Here is a 21,004-nt window from a genome sequence, read left to right as displayed (position 1 = left end):
GCCTCGGCCACCACGGCGTTACAAGGATGCCGACCGGCCGGTCCTGCAGAACCTTCTGTAGCACTCAAGTAATGAGTGCGACGGGGGGAAACAGATACACGCTGTGATAACGCCATGGGACTAGGAAGCCGTCCCCCAGGGATCTGGGGTCCACTCCTCCCCTGCTGCAAAACAGCCTGCACTTCTTGTTGTCCCTTGTCGCAAAGACGTCGAGGTCTGGCGTGCCCCAGCGCTGGAAGACCGGTTCTAGATAGTCCCAGTTCAGCTCCCACTCGTGGAGCAACGCTCCCCCTCGGCTTAGAAAGTCCGCTCGAACATTCTGCTCTTCCAGAAGGTGAGTGGCCAACAGGGATATCCCCAGGGACCCGCACATCTCCCAGATGCTCATGGCCAGTCTGCACAAGCTGCGAGACACCGTGCCCCCTTGCCGATTCAGGTAGGCCATGGCCGTGGTGTTGTCCGTTAAGACGGCCACCGATCTGCCCCGGACCAGAGTCTGGAAGGAATGTAGAGCATGGAACACTGCCATCAACTCCAAGAAGTTGATGTGATGATGTTGAAGGCGACTGGGCCAGGGAGCCCCCACGCACAGTCCCGACACGTGAGCCCCCCACCCCCACAGGGACGCATCCGTCATCACCGTGATAGATGGCGGAGGCCTCTGGAACGGAACCCCTTCCACTAGGTTGTGCTCCATCCCCCACCAGGTCAGGGACTTCAGCACCTCTGGTGGGACTGTCAGTAGGCGAGACAGGGGGTCGCTGTTGCAGTTGAAGACCCTGAGGAACCAGAGCTGCAACGGGCGCATGCGAAGCCTCGCCAGGCCCAAGACTGCCGTCGTAGCTGCCATAAGCCCCAGGAGCCGCTGAACCTGACGAGCCCGCACCGTGGGATTTTGGCAAAAGGAACAGACTGTCCGGATGATAACTGCTGCTCGGTCCAGAGGAAGGAACGCCCTGCAGGCCACCGAGTCCAAGACTGCCCCGATAAACTGTACCCACTGAGAGGGCTGGAGATGAGACTTCCCCCAGTTGACTTGCAGACCCAGGTCGACTAGGAGAGCAAGAGTGGTGTTGATATGATGCACTAGGGATTCCCGTGAGTTTGCCACGATCAACCAGTCGTCGATATACGGGAACACAGTCACCCCCTGCAGCCGCAGGTGGGCAGCGACGACCACCATGGTCTTGGTAAATACCCTCGGAGCAGTGCACAGGCCAAAGGGTAGGGCCCTGTATTGAAAATGATCTTCCCCGATTGCAAACCTTAGGAATTGTTGGTGGGAGGGAAGGATAGAGATATGGAAGTATGCATCCTTCAAATCTAAGGTGGCCATCCAGTTGCCTGGCCTGAGGAGAGGGTATCGATCAATTTCGGTGCCGATACCTGCTCGAGAGCGACCGTCGGCTCTTCGGCCATTTTTCGGGGGGAAAGCGCATGTTCCATTAGCGCCGCCGCCAGTCTCGCCGCCCGATTTTTCCGAGTTTGCTTGGAGAACTTGGAGCAATGTACACACGAGTCTGGCTTATGGCGTTCTCCAAGGCACAACACACACAACGAATGTCCGTCAGGCAGTGCGATTTTACTCCCGCACTTGACGCACCGTCTGAAGAAGCCCCACTGCCTTTCCATGCGCGAGGGAAGACGGCAGGAAGGAATCGCGGGAGGGACGGATAGGGGAGCCGCCCAGAGGGTGGAAAAAACTCACCCTACGCTCCCGCGGCAGCACACTACACTAACTAACTAACACTATACTAAGAAACTAAACTAACAACTATCTACACTAATAAACCAACCAACAGATTGGTACGAAGTTCACCGACCGTAGCCAGGGATCGACTGATCAGCGCGGCGGTCAGAAGAGAACTGGCGAGATGTCCGCTCCCGTCCCAGTGGGCATGCGTGGTGGGGCTCCTGAGCATACGCACTGGGGCGGAGGCGCGGAAATCCGCAGCTTTGAAGTTTACCGATCGTGATCGGCGCTGGCGCCTTCTCCCATCGGTGTGATGCACAGAGACCACGAAGAAGATATCTTGGGTGTTTCCTATCAGGGAGGCAGGAAGTAAACTTTCTTCCTCTTCCTGTAGCATGGGAACACCCACTCTTCAATTTCTTTACTGCCTCAATGAGACCAGTGTTGGTTTAGGTCTAAACCTTTTTTTTCCATTACAAGATTTTCCTTCTATTTCTTGTTCTTTCAAGCCTTACTCAATTATATACGTACCCTTTATGTTCTTTTTACCTTACTAGTGCTCCATTCTTCTTTGCCTCTTTTCCTTTCTCCCCCCCCCCATTTCTTTCTTCCGCTGAAGGGGGGATTAGCTTCAAGGCGGCTACTGCCTTAAAATACCGCTACTGCGGAGTGAAGAATGGAACATACAAGAAATGACTTCATGGATGACGATGCCAGCTTCAGTGTCTAGTCTGGGGCTGTGGCAGCAATATCTGGAGCCGAAATGACCTTCCAGCTTGTCAACATCTCTGGCAACGTTTCCCTTATGGGTGAAGTGCTGCAAGACAAACTGCTCTGACCCTGACAGCCGGCTGGGAACAGCAGCCATCTTAGACCCGCAGTTTTGGCGCACAAAGAACCTATCCATCTTCAGGACTTCGTGCCTTTACAAAGAGGACCCGGTGCCAATCTTCAGGCAGGAGATGTCTCTTCAGAGCAATAATCAGAAGTCCCTATTCCTCTCTTCTTACACTAGCCAAGATGATGGGGGTACTGATATCAAACCTGGATGCAGTCCAGTGGGGTTGGCTACCAGACCCCTTCAACTCTTCCTTTGCCCTTATTAATCCCACATCATGGGGAAGCAAGATGTGTCAGTCAGAGTTCTCATTATCAGCCTGTGTCGCCCTAAGGTGGTGGACCAAGGACAGCAACCTTCCTCAGGAAAATCTTTCTACCACGCCAATGAAGTCCAGCTCTTTGTGGATGCCAGTCTCTCAGGATGGGGTGCAACTCTCAACAACCAACTGGCTCAAGGCTTCTGGACTCCATCTGAAACTCTACTACCAAACAATGTTGTGGACAAAGGAGACCCGATAGATGTTGTTTACCTTAACTTCCAGAAAGCTTTTGATAAAGTTCCTCATCAAAGGCTCCTTAGAAAGCTTGAGAGTCATGGAGTAAAAGGACAGGTCCTCTTGTGGATCAAAAACTGGCTGAGTAATAGGAAGCAGAGAGTGAGTATAAATGGGCAGTCTTCGCAGTGGAGGACGGTAAGCAGTGGGGTGCCGCAGGGCTCGGTACTGGGTCCCATGCTCTTTAACTTGTTCATAAATGATTTAGAGCTGGGAGTGAGCAGTGAAGTGGCCAAGTTTGCGGATGACACTAAATTGTTCAGGGTGGTGAGAACCAGAGAGGATTGTGAGGAACTCCAAAGGGATCTGTTGAGGCTGGGTGAGTGGGCGTCAACGTGGCAGATGTGGTTCAATGTGGCCAAGTGCAAAGTAATGCACATTGGGGCCAAGAATCCCAGCTACAAATACAAGTTGATGGGGTGTGAACTGGCAGAGACTGACCAAGAGAGAGATCCTGGGGTCGTGGTAGATAACTCACTGAAAATGTCAAGACAGTGTGCGTTTGCAATAAAAAAGGCCAACGCCATGCTGGGAATTATTAGGAAGGGAATTGAAAACAAATCAGCCAGTATCATAATGCCCCTGTATAAATCGATGGTGCGGTCTCATTTGGAGTACTGTGTGCAGTTCTGGTCGCCGCACCTCAAAAAGGATATTATAGCATTGGAGAAAGTCCATAGAAGGGCAACTAGAATGATTAAAGGGCTGGAGCACTTTCCCTATGAAGAAAGGTTGAAACGCTTGGGACTCTTTCGCTTGGAGAAACGTCGACTGTGGGGTGACATGATAGAGGTTTACAAGATAATGCATGGGATGGAGAAAGTAGAGAAAGAAGTACTTTTCTCCCTTTCTCACAATACAAGAACTCGTGGGCATTCGATGAAATTGCTGAGCAGACAGGTTAAAACGGATAAAAGGAAGTACTTCTTCACCCAAAGGGTGATTAACATGTGGAATTCACTGCCACAGGAGGTGGTGGCGGCCACAAGTATAGCCACCTTCAAGAGGGGTTTAGATAAAAATATGGAGCACAGGTCCATCAATGGCTATTAGCCACAGTGTGTGTGTGTGTATATAAAATTTTTTGCCACTGTGTGACACAGAGTGTTGGACTGGATGGGCCGTTGGCCTGATCCAACATGGCTTCTCTTATGTTCTTATGTACAGGGCCCCATTTGGCATCCTCATCCAGAATGGCTGAGGCTGACTGCATGGCAATTGTTCCTGAACTTGGGATACTCCTAAGAAATGGAAGATGTTTTTCTGGCCTCAGGGAAAAGATTCCACCACACAAATCTACAATACATTATGGAAGGCCTTCCATGGGTGGTGTAAAATAAAAAGAGTTTCTCCTTTGGAACCTTTGGTTCATCATGTGATGGATTTCCTTCAAGACGGTCTGAAATCTGGACAGAAAGCTGCGATGCTAAGAAGACAGGTCGCAGCTTGGAACTCAGTTACCTCTTTTGTGTTAGCCATGGATCTACCTAGTCATTCTCACATTCGTCAGTTTCTCACAGGGGCCTCTCACTGATGTCCTCCTCCAATTCACAAATTTCCAACTTGGAGGTTACATACAGTGCTGACAACTCTGACTAAGCCACCTTTTGAGCCTCTCAGAGAAGTTTCCTTGACGTGGCTTTGCTTCAAGACAATCTTCTTGGTAGCCATGACCTCTGCAAGGCGAGAATTGGAGCTGAGTGCTCTGTGAGTCAAAAGGGAGCTATGTATCTTCCACACAGACGAAGTCATACTTCTTATAGACCCAACATTCCAACCCAAGTTTGTGTCCAGTTTCCACAGGTCTCAAGGACTGTGTCTTCCTTCCTTCTGTCCTGATCCAAGATATCCCAAAGAGAAGTTGTGGTATACTCTGGATATCCACCGAGTGCTCAAAATTTATCTGGCTTGTACTGAGTCCATCTGAAGGTCGGAGTTCCTGTTTGTCAATGTCACACCTCCAAATGTAAGGATGAAATGTCACGGTCATCAGTCAGCTGTCCTCAAGCAGTGCATTGCAGAAGCATACAAATCTCTCAGTCTGGAGATTCCCAAGGGTATTACCGCACACTCTGTCAGGGAGGCAGCCATGAATGCATCATGCCTCAGTCGAAGAAGTTTGCAAGACAGCTTACATGGTCATTGGTCTTGACCTACGTGCAACATTACAAGCTGAATGCTTATGTTACAGTTCAGAGATGCAAAGGGGAGATCAGAATTGTCTTTTTCTGAACAATCAGAAATGTACGATATATTCATCAAACAGCACTGAAATTCACAAAAACCTTGCAAAATTGTACATATGGATTCTTATATGTTACATTTTCAAGTATAGTTAAACACAATATAGCTGGTAAGAGTAGCCTTAAACCTTGCGGTTTTGTATTATTTTTATCCTGTACAGACATCATCAGCTTTCCCCTTCAAGTTATTAGGTTTACCATTTCTCTCTGAGTGGAAAAACCATATTCTTTTGCATCATTCTTTATCTAATATACACAATTGTGAAACTTCCTATTGCTACCAAACTTGAGATAAACAAAGCTCAAGGGGCAAACAGTTAACCAACCAAAAATAGCTTACTGCAACTTCAAACAGGCTGTATAGAAACTTAATTTAATCCTTAAATTTGTTACTACCATGGGGTGTCAGTATGCATCTAAAAAAGGCATTTCATTTTAGTGGGGGGAGACAACATCATGCACAAATTCTTTCATTAAAGTTAACAGGAGCTTGCACATGCACAAGTCCCATACACATACCAAACACCACTTTAAGTGCATGCTTGCAACATATGGGTTGATTTGTCAGTAATAAGGTTCTCATTGAAGTGATTTTAGAACCTCAATAATTATGGTAAATGTTTTAATAATTAGAGAGGAATTATAAGCCAATTGTCATTTGCTTGGTTAAAGTATCTAGCTCTTAAGCAAGGACCTACAACAGGCTCTTCTCAACAGGAAGTCTGAGAACAGGGGTGTCAACTCCTGGTTGAGAAATACCTGGAGATTTCGGGGATGAAGCATGAGGAGGGTGGGGTTTGGGGAGGGGAAGGACTTCAACGGGGTATAATGTCACAGAATCCACCTTTCAAAGCAGTCATTTTCTGCACATGAACTGATCTCTATTGCCTAGAGATCTGTTGTAATCTCAGGAGATCTCCAGTCACCACCTAGAGATTGGTAATCTTGAGAGCTGATTTCCTCATTAATTGAACTAGGCAATGAACTTGGATTCAAGACAGTTGAGTTTAAAATATTAAAAACTAAAAATACACAACAGAGAAATGATATTGCCATTCCTCATGATACCAAATTTGTTATATATTTTTTTGCCTGAAAGCAGTGATGCGTTGCTCCCATACTGTCTGGTTTAAAAGCAAGCTCATATGGAAATCAAAAAGACCACAGTAATGGCAACTTGATGAGAAATGAATCAATTTGATTATTTTTGTGGTGTGGATCAATAGTACAGCCAGTAGTGAGATCTATAGCCTAGCGGCAGTTATATAATCGATGGAATCAAACAAGAGTCTGCCTCTGCCCAGCCCTACTGTTTCTCTGATCTTTTCTGGCAAGAACCTCAACTCCTTTGTAATTCTAAATCTATGTCAAGTGCATATCAAAGAAATTCCAAAGAGATAATGTCACAAAATGTATTTGGTGGAGATTGCTGAAAATCTATTGTTCTTTGTATATATGGGCTTCTACCCTGCATTTCAGAAAATGTCATCTAATACACAAGATGCAGTAGTTACCTGGTATACAAACATCATACAATACTTTGGTGGGGGGGGGACCAAAAGGGGAGAAATAACCTCCATATACTCTTCTCCCCCCCAAATGTATGAAAGAGCATTTTCTGTCACAGTGGCATTTGAAAACCCGTCTCACTCGCTACTCGCCAAGATTTTTCTTCAATGATGCCCTGGATGCTGGTAGTTTGGAAAAAGAAATTAGTTCTGCATGAATATAGAAAAGTGAATGAAGTGGTTTTGTTCTATAACTTCTCTGTTCCATAGATGGGGATGGATGGAGCTTTTAGAGCTGCCAGCACTGCATTTCAAACATTTTAAATTCAGAGACAGTGCTTCTGAAAATTTGTTCTTTTTATGGCTACTTTCCTCATTCCCCTCACAAAGAGGTTTAACAAGCAAGTTAAATGACCCCCAGTGGTCCTCCTAATGCCACACTTTACAGCATTCTCATCAAATTATCCAATATATTTTCCCCATTAATCAGGAACATTTCCCCCCATTTGCACTGCAGCAGTCTCAGATTTTTATTCTTGCTAGCTCAGTTGTCTCCCTACACAGCGTGCAGTCCCTTTGTAAAAATTCAGGAAAGTATAAGCCAGCAATTAAAAGAATATCGATTGTACAGCATGCATGCTTTAATGGACAATATACTTAAATCTCTTTTCAACATCAATGTCATTGATTGCCTTCAGCAGTTCAAGACAAGATAGATTGTTTTTAGTAAGTCCTTCTTGATTGTACAAACAACGTTAACTAAACCCACAAAAGAGGTATCTATAAAGCCAATCAGGTGACTAGAGGTCAAATCTAAACCCCAGGGTCAAGTATCCCTTTGAACAGTTTAAGCAGATAATCTTAGTCCAATTCATCAAAGGAAACTCACAGATATTTTTCTTTTCTTGGCTATTACAAAACACTCAAGTTTAAGTTATTAAGTTCCATCAGTTAAAAAAATAGTGACTCTTCAAAACTCAAAAACTTAATAATAGTTTCATTTTTTGAATTCATTTTTTAAATTGAGAACACAGCAAACAGGAGTTTCTAATGTGTTTTTATATGGGCAAGATACTTCACAAAGCCAACTGAAAGATTTGTCCTCAGAGCAATACGCAGCCTTATTACAATGGAAATTTGTGATAGAAGTTGTTGATTATTTTCTTTGAAAGTTGTATTGTCGCATTTTTGGTACTGACATATTTTGTGTTTTAAGACAAAATATAAAATTATGCATATTAATATACTAAATAATGAATTAGTTGGTAGAAATAAATAATTATTTAGTATATTAATTATATACTAAAGACAGGGATTAGGAAATTTAGAAAATAGCAGCTATTCAAAAAGCATGTGAGCATCACTAGCTCAGTTATCAGAGAAATGGCACTTGTCATTTTCTTTAATGTAGGGAATGAATTTTCTCAAAGAAAACACAGTCTTTTATACAAAAGCTTCTTACCTTGTCACATCTCATCAGTCCTAAGTATCTGAGAGACTTGCTACTTTGAGCAATTTGAGTGGCTCCCTGATCTGTGATTTCTTTGCACCATCCTACATCCACAGTTTCTATGGTCATACTATATCGCCCAATGGCTATCAGTGCTGTAAAATATGAGAGAAATGAAGTCAGCATGGGAACAAATAACAAATCATATGAAGCATATTAAAGGTAAGGGTAGTCCCCTGTGCAAGCACTGGGTCATTACCAACCCATGGGGTGATGTCACATCTTGATATGTTCTAGGCAGACTTTTTATGGGGTGTTTGCCATTGCCTTCCCCAATGAAGCATATTATTTATATACAAATTAGCTTTATACATTCTTCAATTATTAAACCAAAGTAAATTTTATTTTCTATACTAAATTATTTCCTTTGCGATGTTATACTAACTGATACAGAACTTCCATTTCTTTTCAAGTCACACACAAACCTTTTGTCATCAGTAAAGTTACAATGCCCAAGCTAACACTGAGTGACTATTAACATTTTTGGTAGCATGGTCACCATGAGACAAACCACTGGATTCTGCATGCATTCCAAATGAGGTTCTTTGGCTCCTACTGGTTTAAGTGACTACAAAGATCTTTTCATGAACTGGTCAGATAATTTCTTTTTAATGATGATGTAGTCTATTGATACTTATAGGCAAAACAAGTAAAACTGAAAAAAGAAAGTTTTTTAAAAAGAAAGAACAGCAAATAAATTTCTGTTCACTCTATTAATATAGTTAGATCCCACTGCAAACTGGGAAAATTTTGAACGCAGCTTACCCTGTTTAAACCCAGTAAAGTAAAACACCAATATAAATAACTAAAGTACGCTTTTATAAAATGATAAAACATAATCGCAAGATTGTAACAGGAATAGCGAAACCAAACAGAAAGGCATATTTACTTGGGAGTATTACATATAGAGGTGTGGGGAAAGCTTCTGGATCTTGAATCACAACCTATCTCCTGCACAGCTAAAAACTATAATTTGGCCTGTCATATAAGGGCCACTAGGTCACTAACAAAGCCCATGCTTTGAATCCGGTGACTCCCACCATCTCCAGTTGAATAAGGTTTCTTTCTGAAATTGTGAAGAGCAGCTAACAGTTAGCTCTATTATGTAGAACTTCCTAAGATTCAATGATTTGCACCCTCCCATGGGAGCCATGTTATAGTCACATCCACTACTATCTCTAAAAACTCCAAAGATCCCCACAGGCTCAACAAATTTGGGATTCCTGCCCTGTTCCATGTGTTCCTTGGTATTTAATGATGATGACATCCTGAGAGCAAGTCTGGTGTACTGGTTAAGAGCAGTGGACTCTAACCTGGAGAACTAGGTTTGATTCCTAGGGTTGCCAAATCCAACCCCAGAAATATCTGGGGACTTTGGGGGTGGAGCCAGGAGACACTGGGGTGGAGCTAGGGGGAGGGGGAAACAGCGCCAGGGAGCGTGGCGAGCCGCCCCGCAGCTGCAGCCTCTGCTCCGCTCGCTGTGGCTGCTCCTCCGAGATGGGCTCAGCCCCAGGATCCGGCAGCTCGGCGCCGTTTCCCCCCTCTCCCCCCGCTTCCATTTTTTGGGGGAGCGGAGGAAGAGGGTGGAAATCCTGGGGTCCCCCGCCAGGGCGGGAGGGTTGGGAAGCCTATTGATTCCCCACTCCTCCACATGCGGCCAGCTGGCTAGCCTTGGGTCAGTTATAGAGCTGTTCTCTCAGAGCTCTCTCAGCCCCACCTACCTCACAGGGTGACTGTTGTGGGGGAAAAAAGGGAAAGAGATTGTAAGCTGCTCTGGGACTCCGAGTGAAGGGTGGGGTATAAATCCAACTTTTCTTGCTTTCAATGAAACCAGACTTGTCTCCATAGTAAATGTTGTGTCTGTTTTTTTTTCACCAGTGAACTATACTTTACAGAAGCTGTACAACTGTGTTGTACTACACTGCTTTTAGGGAGTAGCCACATGATCTTTTTCATTTAAGGGAAAATGTAGGGGCTAGGCCAAAATGTTAAACAGGGCTGTGATCAATGTTCCCTCTAAGCTGCAGAGTCTTGTGAGCAAAAATTCTACTTTGTGAGCTACTGGCATTAAAGTTGTGAGCTACTGCATAAATTCGTTTGCTCTGGGGCCATTTTTCCTGAGCTAAGGCAAAAATGCGTGAGCTGGAGGCTAAAAATCTGTGAGCTAGCTCACGCTAACTCAGCTTAGAGGGAAAGCCGTGTGTGTGTGTGAGTGAGTGAAGGCCAGGTAGTGAGTTCACCCACCTGGAAGTGGGTGAATTTGCTGCTCAGCCTTCACTCTTGTCCAGCATGTTTTGCAAAGCTGGGCAGTGTGTGAGTGAAGGCTAAGAGGCAAGTTCACCATTGGGAAGTGAATGAAGTCACTGCTAGGCCTTCAATCGCACACTGTGCAGCTTTTGCAAGCCTTGCCCCCACAAGGACCCACAGATCTCCTGGGACAGTCCTTGTAGGTCCATGTTAGTGGGTGCATGAATGAAGTGCACAGTCTATGAACTGGGCCCCAGTCTGTGAAAAAATTTGGTCTGCGGTCCATAGGGTTGCCAAGTCCAATTCAAGAAATATCTGGGGACTTTGGGGGAGGAGCCAGGAGACATTAGGGGTGGAGCCAAGCTCAAGCCTGTGACAAGCATTATTGAACTCCAAAGGGAGTTCTGGCCCTCACATTTAAAGGGACGGCACACCTTTTCAATTCCTTCCTTCCATACGAAATAATGAAGGATGGGGCACCTTCTTTTGAGGCTCATAGAATTGGACCCCCTGGTCCAATCTTTTTGAAACTTGGGGGGTATTTTGGGGAGAGGCACTAGATGCTATACTGAAAATCTGGTGCCTCTACCCCAAAAAAACAGCCCCCCCAAGCCCCAGATACCCGCGGATCAATTCTCCATGATTTTCTATGGGAATAAATCTCTATAGGGAATAATAGAGTTCCCAGCAGACATTTCCCTCCCCTCCCCCCGCTTTCTGATGACCCTGAAGCGGGGGAGGGCCTCCAAACCGGGGGATCCCCTGCCCCCACCTGGGGATTGGCAACCCTAGTGGTCTGGTCCGTGCGTATCCCTAATAAAGACCATAGAGAGCTGAGGGTTCCTAGCATGTCACCTGTCAATTCCAGGTTCTAATGCCATTCTCCTTCCCCACTTTCTTCTGCCACATCTGAAGGTAAGTGAGGCTCAAGCTGTCTGGATGCATCTTGGGGTATACACTTCGTAATGGGCTGGGCCAAAGGCCCTGGGGCACCCCTGTCACCCGAAGAAAAATACCTTTGCTTAAATTTCTGTTATTGTTAAACATTTTTAATACAAAGTGATTAGATTTTTTTAAAAAGTTAAAAGATGGAGATCAGCTATCCCAATAAACAATACAAGGTAATGGATTTATTCTTACAATGTCCAGCATTAACTTTTATTTACTGGATTTATAACTTGGCCAAGGAACTGTAAAACAGGCTATGATAACAACTTGTAAGTAACCACAGCATTTTAGTTCAAGGAAGATTGAGAATGGTTTAGGAAAGACCACTGGGAAGTAACTGATGTAACAATGAAAATGAACAAAAGAAACTGTAGACTCAATATTAAAAAAATTTGTAACAAATGAACTGGACAGTGGAATATTCCCCCTGTAGGGAAGCAATAAGAGTCTCATTGTTCAAGCCCTCCTCTGTACTTCATCCAGCTCTGCAATGTCCTTTTTGATATACAGTGACTAGCCTCCAAATGAGGCTGCACCACACAGGGGCATTACAATATTGGTTGTTTCTTAATAATCCCTAACACCTTTTTCACTGCTGCAGCATACTAGGTTGACATTTTCATTGAGCTATCCACTACAACCTAAAGATCTTTTCCCATCTCAGTTTCGGCAGGTTCAGAACCCATTAGTCTATACCTGAAGTTGGGATTTTGTTGTCCCAATGTGCATCACTTTACACTGAATTTCATTTGCCACACTGTCACCCACTTACCCAATTTGTGAAGGTCCTTTTGGAGCTCTTCACAATCAGCCTTGGTTTTCACCACCCTGAATATTTTTGTGTCATCTAGAAACTTGACTCACCCCTAGTTCCAGATCATTTATGAAAAAATTAAACAGTACCAGCCCCAGTACTGACATTTGTGGGACCCAACTGCTTACTTCCCTCCTTTGTGAGAACTGTCCATTGATTCCTATGCTTTGCCTCTTATCATTTAGCAACTTTTTAATACATAAGAGAACCTGTCCTCTTATCCCATGACAGCTACGTTTATTCAGGAGTCTTTGATAAGGTACATTGCCAAAAGCCTTTTGAAAGTCCAACCATATAATGTATACTGAGTTGATCTATCTGATCAATGAATGCAGTGCAATAGTTACAGCCTGTAAATTCTGCACACCAGCAAGTTTTCAATATTGCAAAAAGAGTTATGTTTATTTTTACAACTGACACCAACACAATCTAGAGACTGTTAATGCACACAATTAAATACATTCAAATATATACAGGTAACCAGACAATAGTTGCTTTTCTGCCACTAGGAGGTGACAATTCTAGCTGTTGTCATAATCTTAAGGCTATTTGAACAATATATTTGTTGTATGATTCTGGAATGCAAGAAAGAATCCGGGTATAGGACAGAGTACGATAAAGAATTCATATAACAAATGGCAGCTTTGCAGTGCAATCCTAAATAGAATTAAACCCCTCTAAGCACACTAAACTCAGTGGGTAACTCTGAATAGTAGAACTCTGAATTCTCTTATATAGGGTCATTCTCTGGCCTGGAAAAAAAAATCTGTCCCATCAATCCTACTAACAAAAGTTGCTGTAAGTGCTGGTCCCTACTGTGAGAAATCTCATGTCTGTAGTGTATAAGCTACCTCATATGAACAGATCAGAGTTAGGTTCTAGTCCAGGGTGTCAAACCTACAGCCAGTCAGAAATGGCCCACCCAGGACTTTAATCGATCATGTGGCTCTCTTGCCCCCCCCCCCACTCCCCTGCCTGTCCTTACCCTTCCCAGCTCAAGCTTGAGCTGCTGCTGAGCACAGGAAACAGAGGGAAGGACTGCCAAACTTCCCAGCTCCTATTCACTGGCAGAAATTCCTCTCAGTTCCTTTGAAATATACTGCAACAACAACAACAAAAATGTTGCAAAGAAAACGCAGAATGGATTATCCATTCCCAGACTAGTCCATCTGGCCCTAAATACCTTAATAGAAAATCTGTACTGCATTTTCATTACAACTTTCTTTGTGCTGCAATGTATTTCAATGGAGCTCATGCAAGTCAATTTGCATTCTTGGGCTCCCATTATTTCCAAAGGGCCTTCACGCCTCTCCCATCTCAAGCTACCCTGTAAAAAAACCGGAGACTCTGCCTGGAGAGCCACTGCCACTGTGAGTAGACAGGTTGGAGGGTGAGGGGGACGCTTGGAATGCCCAGCCATTTCATGTTTTCCTATGCTAAGAGCATTTTATATTTTTTAGTTCCAGCTGGCCAGTCATCAAGGGCTATGGACTGATATGAAAATGAGTTTCTGATGGACTTTTTCTTAAAAAAAAAAAAAAAGCTCTGTGAAACAATGGTGATGTCAGGTGGTATAGCCTGATATGCAAATGAGTTCTTGCTCGTTTTTTTCTACAAAAAAGGCTGGTTAGTACTGCTGTGTTCAGGACAAAGGATCAGCTAAAATTAAAACAGGACAGGAGATTCTGAAAATAAGCAAGTAGACTGATCCTAATGCCAAATTATACAGCTCCCTGATCTCGATCTGTCTTTCACACACACACAAACACACACACGCTTACTGTCACATCATCAAGATTCTACCCTAAAATTCTATCCACAATTTCATGGATTGTATGTATATTAATTCTGACCAAGTAGGTAGGGTTAACTGAATGTAGCTTTTCTGTGTGATGACTCCTATCAGGCTGTGGGTATGCAAGAAAGGTCTGTGTGATTTCTGTATTATGGCCATATAGATTAGACACATCAATGTATTGTAACACAAATTTGCTTAATCATTTTAAAAGGTAAAAAGAGTCAAAGCCAACTTCTGATCTGAAATTTAAATGCAAAGCCTACTATTCTGAATACAAATGCAAGAGATAGAAAAATGGTATTCCTTGCAAATTAAAAAGAACACACAGAGGACAGCCATTTAATATTTGTTGTATCTGCAATACAGTGTTAGGAATCCTGAAAACCTCTATAAGAGAAGTAAATAGACAACAATTTTCCATGCATATTCATAACAGAATCACTGTCTTTTGGGATGGAAAGAATACTGTTATCAAGACAAGCTGTATGTTTTCTATCCCACCTGCCTCAGGCTGCTTGAGGTCACTTGTGAAACTTTGGTAGCTATACCTTTGTACATATGTGGATGTGCCACATTTCATAAAAATGAAATGTGAGACTGCTGTAAAATGCAGAAGGAATACAGGGACATGACCATGCTGAGAAGCCTATTTAATGTGATGCCCTAAGGAAATGAAAAGGAAGCACATCAGACAACATCCCAATGGCAAGTCTAGTTCTTTGAGGGCTTTAGCAAACTTTGTTAAATTTCTTCTGTCTAAATTAATTTTTTGACCTTCACTGGGAAGCTACATGACAACTACTGGGTAAGCCTGGAAAGATAAAAAGTAGTTACAGATTTAATACACAAAATTATATAAGCTGAAAAAAAGAGATATGGGGTGTGACTTTAAAGACCATAAAAACTCATTTGTTCTATCTTTGTCCAGCAATCTATTTCCAGCCAAATGTCCCAAAGAACCCCACAAGGAAGACATTACAATGAGGGTATCACAGGGTGGGCTCCACAATCTGACAAAACTATTCCTCATGAGTTCTTGTAAAGCCATTTGAGGTGGAGGCCACCACAATAATTTATGCTAGTGCATTTCTTAAACTAATTATGGGGCTCAGTAGCACCTTTAAGACCAACAATTCAGAATGTAAGCTTTCATATGCATGCATACTTCATCAGAAAATGAATGGAGTATGCATGTTGGTCTTAAATGTGCTACTGGGCTCCTATTTTGTAGTACTGCTTCAGACCAATATCTAATTATGTGACTGTGTGAAGAAGTACCTTCTTTTCTGTCCTAAACTTACTGCTAATCAATTTAACTGGACTCAGTATTAGTATTAATCTTATTATATAATTATTTGTTAAGGAAGAATGAACAACCTTGGAACTTGAGCAGACTCTTTGATTCTTTAGGCTGTGTGAAGAACTTTGAGAAGCTTTAGTTTTCTCACTCATTGATAACACAGTATTCAAATAATCTTAAAATGCGAGCTCTTTGTACTTCAATATGCAGACACTCCCCTACTCCTCAGTCCCAAACTGAATCAGGCTTTCATTCTCAGCACTCCTACATAAGGGCAATGTTATTACCAGCTAAGAATGTGGGGATGCTAGAGATTACCGTCCCAGCATTCATGCTGACACTCAAACTATAGCAGCAATTCACTCTTGCAGTAATATAGTACTATAATCGTAACTTGCTTTACTGTAGTATTGCCAGCATTGCTGTATGGGACGGAAGCTGAGGGATCAGTTTTTTCTCTCTAGTATCTGCCTTTATCCCCCAATACTAGAACATTTTAGATGCCTTGTCTTGGCAGTACGGGCAGCAACAGTGATCAATCCCTGTGGTATGTTTAGGTTCAACCACAACTTTTGCTTCATCTAAGCTGCCAGAAGTATCCTGTTAGTAGCCAGTTTGGTGTAGTGGTTAAGTGTGTGGACTCTTATCTAGGAGAACCGGGTTTGATTCCCTACTCCTCTACTTGCAGCTGCTGGAATGACCTAGGGTCAGCCGTCGCTCACAGAGCTGTCCTTGAAATGGCAGTTTCTGTGAGAGCTCTCTCAGCCCCACCTACTCAGAGGGTGTCTGTTGTGGGGGAGGAAGGTAAAGGAGATTGTAAGCCACTCTGAGACAGAGATTCAGAGTGAAGGGTGGGGTATACATCCAATATCATCATCATCATCTTCTTCTTCTTCTTCTTCTTCTTCTTCTTCTTCTTCTTCTTCTTCTTCTTCTTCTTCTTCTTCTTCTTCTTCTTCTTCTTCTTCTTCTTCTTCTTCTTCTTCTTCTTCTTCTTCTCCTCCTTCCTCCTCCTTCTAGTAGTTAAAACAGATCATGGTCATCATCCAGGAGCTAATGTTTCTCTCTCCTCCCCAATAACTTGGGCACCACCTTGGCAGCCTTGGTATCACTTTTTATGGAGTGACAATGTCCAAGCTGCCTTCACACTAGCACAGCCAGAGAAATGGGAACAAACTGGGCAGCGAGCTTCTGGCATGTGACCGTCTAGTGAAATTGCATGCTGCCACTTGCACTCCTCTTTCTTAGCAGTACAAGTAGCCTTACATCATTTTTTGCACAGTGGATTAAGGCTGCCCTCTCCCCATGGCCATTACAAAAGGCAATTGAGGGGAACTACAGCCCACCTCGTGATTAATGCAACCCTGATTAATTGGAGAACTGAATGTGTGATGTATTCACATTCCCACATTGTTCTCTACAGTATATTAATAGGACTTTTCCTCAGTTAAAAGAGATTCTTGTTTCTTCTGTACTCTTCTGCTTTTGAGCTACCTTGACGAAATCTACCCACATTGTATTTAGGAGTGCTTTGGAGCATTTTCTGAAAATTACTAGGATGAGATGACCCCAAACTTTTTCAATAGCTGAAACATGGCTTAACAAATAATGACATTATAAAGCGTAAGAAATGACCTGCCTGACCTGGATAGCCCAAGCAAGCCCAATCTTATAAGATCTTAGAAGCTAAGGAAGGACAACACCAGCTAGTTCTTGGATGGGAAAGCTCCTTGAAATACCAAATTGGGAGGACAGGGGTAAGCTTTATTCAGCCACCTCTCTGAATATCCTCAAGGCCCCCAAGTTGGAGTCCGTTACCAGAGGTTGATGTGACTTGCAGGTGTGCATGCGCTCTCTCTCTCTCTCACACACATACACACATGAATAAGAAATGGCCTAGAAAGTCCCTGTTCAGTTTAATGGATTTTCTATGTGTAGCCTTAAGCAAGCCACTGTCTCATGGGCTCTCTGATCAATTATAATACATGGATGTTCATGTCCTACTATACAGGACTGCTGAAGACTTTTCAACAGCTGTTTCTCTTCACAGTGTGATCAGGGCCTCTAGAGAAAGGATCTCAAAATAAGTGTTGACAATATAATAAAACATGTGATAGTTTAGACTGAGGTTTCCAGCAGGTAGCTTGTGAGTTGCCACTAGTTTCCTGGCTGCTGTAGACCCAAATGACCAGGAAAATCTGGCAATATGATCTGCTCAAAGCTTGGAACATGCTGGTGGTGTTTGGGAACTTTTTATTACTCTGAAGTAACCCTCATTAAAGAAAATGTTGGTAACCCTTGGTTTAGCTTTAGCTGCTAAAGGCAAAATAATACTTTGCAACATTTAATAAAGACTGTCAATTAAAAAGGTATATGAGTGAAATCTATCAAAATTCAGTTGCAGCAAAATCCCAATAAAATGAATGGAAGTTAGGCACAGTGCTAAACACATGTCCCATTGAGTTTGTTTGTTTGTTTATTTATTTATTTATTTTTTGACTTATATCCCGCCCTTCCCACCGAAGTGGCTCAGGGCGGCTCACAACACATAAACTTACATAAGTTTATCTTAAAAACATTTACATAATAAGGATTAAAACAATAAATTAATAAAACATAAGACATAAAAACCAGCGGTCTGTTAAATGCATTCTAATTCCATCCAGAAATTCTCAGAGTCAGTTAGTTGTTGTAGGCCAGCCGGAAGAGGACTGTTTTACAGGCCCTGCGGAACTGCCCTAGGTCCCGCAGGGCCCTCACCTCTTCCGGCAGCTGGTTCCACCAGTAAGGCGCCGTTACCGAGAAGGCCCGATCCCTGGTGGATTTCAGACGGGCCTCCTTTGGCCCGGGGATTACTAGCAGATTTAAATAGAACTTAAACATGCCTAAATTCTCTCTGTATATATATCTCTGTAACTATTAAAATCGGTGTTCCTAGTTCTGTATATTGTTTTATCTGTGTTCTGAGTTCTTGCATTTTATAATGAAGCAAAAGGATCAAAAGGATATCATATACAACTTGACAATAATTTTACATTGCTTATTATGGGATAGGATAAAGAGTACAAGAGAAAGAAGAACTGAATAGCTTATATCAGGTATGTCCAACAGGTAGATTGTGATCTGCCAGTAGATCACGGAGGGGTCAGAGGTAGATCACCAGCCTGCTGGACAGGTGTTTGAGTTTTTTTGATGATTGTTTGGTGTGGTGGTATTTGATTATTGGTGCCAGTATGATGAATTCTTATTTTTACTTTTAGAACTGCATGTGATCTTCCTGTTGACCTTTAATACTTTGGGACAGTGACAGTTTTGGACCAGATTCAGCCAGTGTTAGCACCCCAGCCACCCCAGTATAATGAAGATGAGTGTTCCAAAGAACAGCAAAACCTACCACTTTCATGATGAATGGGAAATGGACTACTTCTTCATCATGGTGAAAGACAAGTGTTGTTGACTACTTTGTAATGCCACTGTATCCTTGCCCCAAAAGGGCAATCTGGAGCGCCATTATTAGGCTCTGCATAGCAATAAGTTTGATGCTGATTTTCCACCCAAAAGTGAAATTCGTAAACTGAAGTTCAAAGAACTTAATTCTAAATTGGCTGCACAGCAACAGTTGATGGCGAAGCCAAGGTCACATTTGGTCAATGCAACCATGGCATCCTTCAAGGTCAGCAACCTGATCGCAAATAAATGCAAACTTTTCAATGAAGGAGAATTTGTAAAAGATTGTTTTCTTGAAGCAGCAGACAATCTTTTTGAAGGATTTAAGAATAAGAAAGAGATCATAGCTGCTGTTCAAGATGTACAATTGTCAAGAAACACCATTGTGCGGTGAATAGAAAAGATGTGCGGAGACACAACTGAACAATTGTTAGAGGATGTTTCAGTTTGTGTTGCTTTCTCACTCCAACTGGATGAATCTACAAACATAAGAGACATAGCCCAGTTACTAGTCTTTATCTGGATGGTTTTTGAAGACTTCAGTGTTAAAGAACTATTTGGAATGATTTCTTTAAAAGAGAGAACTACCGCTCAGGAAATATTCAGCTCTTTCTATTCTTTTGTGACAAAGTGTAATCTTCCATTAAATAAACTTGTTTCCATCACTACTGATGGAGCAAGAGCAATGACAGGTGCAGTTAATGGTTTCATAGGCTTCTGTAGACAGCATGACGACTTTCCAGATTTTCTTTCTTACCACTGCATCATTCACCAGCAAGTTTTGGCAAGCAAGAGACTCAATACAAAGACTGTCATGGACATCACTTTCAAAATTGTAAATTCAGTTCATGGAAGATCACTTCAAAGATGGCTTTTCAATCTTACCTCTTGATGAAGGAGCAGTGGAAATCATTTTGCACACAGATGGAAGGTGGCTAAGCAGGCACAAATTTCTGCAAAGATTTCATAATTTGCTGAATGAAATAAGAAGGTTTTTGAAGGAGAGGGGAGATGACAAAGCAGAGTTGGAAGATGAGGAGTAGTTATGTGATCTGGCATTTCTCATTGATTTTACAGGCAAACTAAGTGATATGAACATTGAACTACAAGGTAAAAACAAATGCATCGGCGAGATGATGAGTACAGTTTCATCCAACAAGAGCAAATTTGCGCTAATGATGACTGACCTTGCAAACAACACTTTTGATCATTTTCCTAATACACAAGACCATCTGAGACAATACCCAAATTTTGTTTTTCAGAACGAGAAGTATGTGACAGAAATCTGCTGTTATCCAGGAATTCGAAAAAAGATTCTGTGACTTCTAAAGAATTGAAAAAGTTGTGGAGTACTTGTAATACCCATTCAAAGCAGATATGGACATTAAGGAAACCGCAGCTGCTATCAGTAAAAATTACTCATTGAACAAGGCATCTCTTGAAAACGAAATAGTAACCCTTAAAAATGACATTTTTCTCAAGACCCATGCTGAGCAAGAATTGTTTTGAAAGCTAGTGCTTAGAGACAAATTACCCAATTTGAGAAGATGCAGTGAAACTGTACACTCCTGTTTCGGTTCAACTTATTTGTGTGAATCTGCATTTTCCCAACTGAAAATGACAGAGTACACAGCATTCCAACAGATGAACATCTCCAGGATTCCCTGAGACTGGCCCTCATGCAATATTCACCTGACTTCAAAAAGCTGGTGGATGAAATGCAGGCTCAGACGTCTCACTAATTAGCAAGAGCAAAGGTTTAAAGATTGCGCAAGACCAGCCTGGATCAATACCTGACCTACATTTAACACAAATTACTCAATAAAAGTTAAAGTTATTAAGACAGTTAAAGAAAATTATAACAATAAAAATTTAAGAAAAACTGTTCGCAGTTCTTTCTGGATCTTCGTCTCTCTGTTTTGTTTTTGCTTCTTTTGCTTACCAGTAAATGACAGAAGGTACATTATAAATGGGGGAGGGGGACGGTGGAGCCCAACTTTGGTGGGTGAAAATCTAATTCGAAACTAATTTGAAACTTAATTTTCATGGTGGTAGATCACTAGGACTTTTGTCCAGAAAAAATAGATCACGACCTGTTCGAA

General features: G+C 42.6%; 1 protein-coding gene across 1 annotated transcript in view; it reads right to left on the bottom strand.

Moving 5' to 3' along the window:
* The window catches only part of FBXL17 (F-box and leucine rich repeat protein 17), a 337,107-nt gene that overhangs the window by 14,045 nt on the left and 302,058 nt on the right, over nt 1-21,004 (bottom strand). Inside the window, exon 8 of the mRNA XM_060235625.1 lies at nt 8,301-8,443. Within this exon, the coding sequence (XP_060091608.1) occupies nt 8,301-8,443 (143 nt within the window). The remainder of the gene's footprint in view (nt 1-8,300; nt 8,444-21,004) is intronic.

This window comes from Heteronotia binoei, chromosome 4 (assembly GCF_032191835.1).
Source record: "Heteronotia binoei isolate CCM8104 ecotype False Entrance Well chromosome 4, APGP_CSIRO_Hbin_v1, whole genome shotgun sequence".
NCBI lineage: Eukaryota > Metazoa > Chordata > Lepidosauria > Squamata > Gekkonidae > Heteronotia > Heteronotia binoei.
Note: the sequence above shows the minus strand (reverse complement) of the source record. Positions and strands in the feature narration are given on the sequence as shown.